Source organism: Diaporthe amygdali (assembly GCF_026229845.1).
Source record: "Diaporthe amygdali strain CAA958 chromosome Unknown NODE_4_length_2575358_cov_65_588622, whole genome shotgun sequence".
In the NCBI taxonomy this organism is placed as follows: Eukaryota; Fungi; Ascomycota; class Sordariomycetes; order Diaporthales; family Diaporthaceae; genus Diaporthe; species Diaporthe amygdali.
Window position 1 is genome coordinate 1,820,937 of NW_026517024.1, and position 3,796 is coordinate 1,824,732.

Genomic DNA, 3,796 nt, shown 5'->3' on the forward strand with positions numbered 1-3,796 from the left:
ATGAGCTCCGCGACTGATCTCCCAACAAGTGCGTTCCTTCAATCAGGTCCGACAGAGACTCAACAGACTCCCAAGCAGGGCAGTCAAAGTCTCGATCCACAGCAGGCCTATACAGGTCAGCTGTACGGTCAGCCCCAGGCAGCTTTCACCTCGTTCTCCGAGATGGCGCAACCGCAAGCACCCGCCCGACCGGGCCCGTACAACATGGCATCGCTGGCGAATGCTCTACCGCAGCAACCTTACAGGCAAGGTCCGATCAATCCTTCGCAAATGCGTTACAATCCGTCCGGAGCTTCACCAAGCATGCTCGGCCAAGCACAGCCCATGCACCAGTACGGCGGTCAAGCAGCCATGGGCCAGGTGCCGAACCAAGCGTACTACATGCAGCAGCAGGCGCAGATGTCGCAGTACTACGGTTCCCCTATTTCGCCCTCCCAGCCCCAGTCAAACATGTCGCCGAGAACCAACATCCCTTATTATGGCAATCAGCTCATGGCCAACCAGCAGTCCCACTCTGCCATGGGTTACTACTACCCGCAGATGGCCCCTTTCCACTCCCATGGGCAACCACCTCACAATCAGGGCATGGTGAGCTCTTATATGCCTATCCCAGGCTCCCAGCCTGAAATGCGGGCTGGCCCTACACAAGTCGGGGATGGCAGGAACAGTGGTGCTTTCCCTACCACTCAGGAGCCGAATAATCGTAAGTTGAGGATCAACGGTGCTTAGAGCCAGCCTGAAGCTGACAGGGCGCAGTATCGAGCGACAGCCAGTCGAATGTGGTCCGCGGGCCGCCCAGAAAGCCTCGACAAAGCGGTACGTACGAGCCCATGCACACAATCCCAATGCTCGCGCTAAATCTTGCAAAGGCCATGCCATTTGGATTGGGAACCTGCCGTCTCAGACAGATTTGATGAGCCTTGTCCATCATGTCTGCAAGGAAGCAGAAGGTCTCGAATCCTTGTTCTTGATTTCGAAGTCTAATTGCGCGTTTGCGAACTACAAAGACGAGGCCAGCTGCTTGGCAGCCCAACAGAAACTCCACGAATCCAAGTTTCAATCTGTGAGACTCGTGAGCCGACTGAGGAAAAACACTGTCGAAGGCGTCTCCGGCATTACAGCACCCACCGGCCCATCAGCTGCGACACCACATCACGCTACCGTGCCAGAGCCCAAAGAGCATATGCCGGCCACCTCGGCAGAAGTTGAACCAAGCAGCTCTGAAAATGGAACGCCATCGGTTTCAAGCGCCTCGGAGGCTAAGATCTCTCCTCCATCCGCCGATGTTTCCGTACAGAAAGACAAATTCTTTGTCCTAAAGAGTTTGACGGTTGAGGACCTCGAATTGAGTGTACGGACTGGGATTTGGGCCACCCAAGCCCACAATGAGGAGAATCTGAACAAGGCTTTCAAGGTACGTTACCAGACATGGCGCGCGGGGACAAGTGTTAATTCAAGTAAATAAGCAACAGACAGTCGAGAACGTTTACCTTGTTTTCTCCGCCAACAAGTCCGGTGAATACTATGGGTATGCTCGTATGGTTTCCACTATCAACGAAGACCCGGCTGCGGCGATAGAATTTGCCCCAAAGGTTCAGTCTGTCAGCGACGTAGATCTGCCAAAGGAGATCCCAACCGAACCCACCGATTCCACACCCAAAGGACGCATAATCGATGACTCGGCGCGAGGCACGATATTCTGGGAAGTCCTTCGCGAGGACTCTGCTGAAGGAGTGGAATCAGATGAGGCCGCATCAGCCATTTCAACAAGCACAGAGCTAGAGACGGACTTGAGCATGAGTGGTGACCTCGGACCTGAAAGCAAGACTTGGGGCAAACCGTTCAAGCTAGAGTGGCTATGCACGACAAGGCTACCATTTTACCGCTGCAGAGGCTTGCGCAACCCCTGGAACTCTAACAGAGAGGTCAAAATCGCCAGGGACGGCACAGAACTCGAGCCGTCGGTTGGTCGGCGACTTATTGGGTTGTTCAACAAGAACCACAATGCTCCCGCACCGAGGGGCCCGATGGGCATAGGCATGGGTCCAATTCCGATGTCAATGCCGCCACAGCAGCAGCCTATGCTTATGGGATACCCGCCTGCGTTTCAATAGTATGGGCCATGGTAACATTCCCGAAAGGGGACACCTGTCTCTACCCGAATTTCAAGGCGCTGTTCCCTTGTTCGAAGGATTTGTTTCCAGCAGCATTCCCAGGAATTTCGAAATTCTGGGTCAAGGCTTTCACTCAAGACTGCAAGTCTCATTAACGCCCTATTGAGGTTCTAAACTTCACTATCATCACATAATCTCCAACTGGAAGACGGAAAGGAGCTGGAGTGAGCAAGGTGAGCAGGCTTGGATTTAATGCGCAGGGTAATGGCGAGAGAGTTGCTGCTGGGTTCAAGGGCTGTATTTCGTGGAAAGTGGGCATTTGGAAGGGTTGATGGCATTCGATATCCCAGGCGGGTCTCTGCAACGTCAAATGTCAAGGGGGTTAGAGCACCGAAACAAGACACTGATAACGCCCATCGTGACACATCAAAACTTGTTGCGAGACCGCCCCACAGACATCACAGCCCTGGACGCTTTGGTCTCGAGGGCTGTTCTTTCGCCACCCGTTGATCAGCCATTGTGATACTGTGAGGGGCGTCACCTCGTGGAACCATGAGGCCATGTCGTCCAATCCTACCGAAGCTTACCCGCGTGACCCGTTGGCCGTCAACAGGAGGCGAATTCGGCTAACAAACTCTATTTGCTTGCCGCCCCACCGATCTTCCCGGCGAGCCTGACGATGGATGATACCATTCGCAGGGATCCCACACCTTTGCAAACATGCTGGAAGAATGCGTGGCGAAATGGATACACGGAGCTTATTCAGGCACAAATTTTACCATAAATTATTTCATAGACAATTCTCGAATATATCACGAAACTACGTACAAAATCTACCGGATACTCTGCATAGAAGAGATTTGCAAAAGGTTACGATCGCACTGACAGTTTCCTCCTAGCTGGTTTGGGGCGGAAGAAGGATTAGACTGCCGAAGCTAAATTTCGGGATGGTAAGATGTCGAGCCGGGTTATTCCCGTAAACAAGCCGCACGAGGCTCAGCCTCAACTAGTAACCTATATGTTGATCTGTGTAGAGTAGCACAGACGTGGTGAATATGAGTTACGACGCTGAGAGCAACATCATAGTGCAGCGGGCCTGTCCACCATGGTGTCCTGTGCGGTGGCCAGTAAACATCTAAGTCTTGACAGGCCTACATTCTTTATGGTATGAACATTTCTTCGCCATCGAATGGCACCGGGCTCTGGCCAAAATATGGCCTGGGATAGTCCATGTGGTGAGTATCACGACGAATATGACTATCGCCAACTGGATGGATTGGCTGCGAACTATCGGCGCCTTGCTCGAGATGCCGCAAAATGCTATCATAACGGCCTCATCTAGTTGTTCTCACCGTTTGTGTCGGATTCAAGGCGCATTCTGTGTGTTGTTATTAATTGAACATTAGGTGGAGTGACTTCAACCTAATACTCACAAAGAAAGAAAGTTGAAAAAAATAGCGACTCAAGCAAGCTACGACTGCAAGAATTGAAGACGGATATAACTGCATACAGACTGGTATCGTGAGATATGAGGGCGACGTTACATTTTGGGAAGAGATATTGTAATGATGTAAATGTTCGACCGATTTCCCCGATTATTATGAATTATTGATATTTGTCACAAAGAATCAAACATGTGGGCGGCGGCGTTCTCCGTTATTATATGCAGCTCTCGTTGATTC

At 51.7% G+C, this 3,796-nt stretch overlaps 1 protein-coding gene across 1 annotated transcript; it reads left to right on the forward strand.

Annotated features, from left to right (window-relative positions):
• J7T55_008755 (uncharacterized protein) lies at positions 1-2,114 on the forward strand (the record flags this gene model as incomplete). The annotated part of the gene is made up of 4 exons (XM_053139107.1): positions 1-703; positions 757-816; positions 870-1,414; positions 1,512-2,114. 4 exons carry the CDS (start codon positions 1-3, stop codon positions 2,112-2,114), a joined length of 1,911 nt encoding a protein of 636 aa, XP_052998029.1.
• Positions 2,115-3,796: the final 1,682 nt, after the last annotated feature.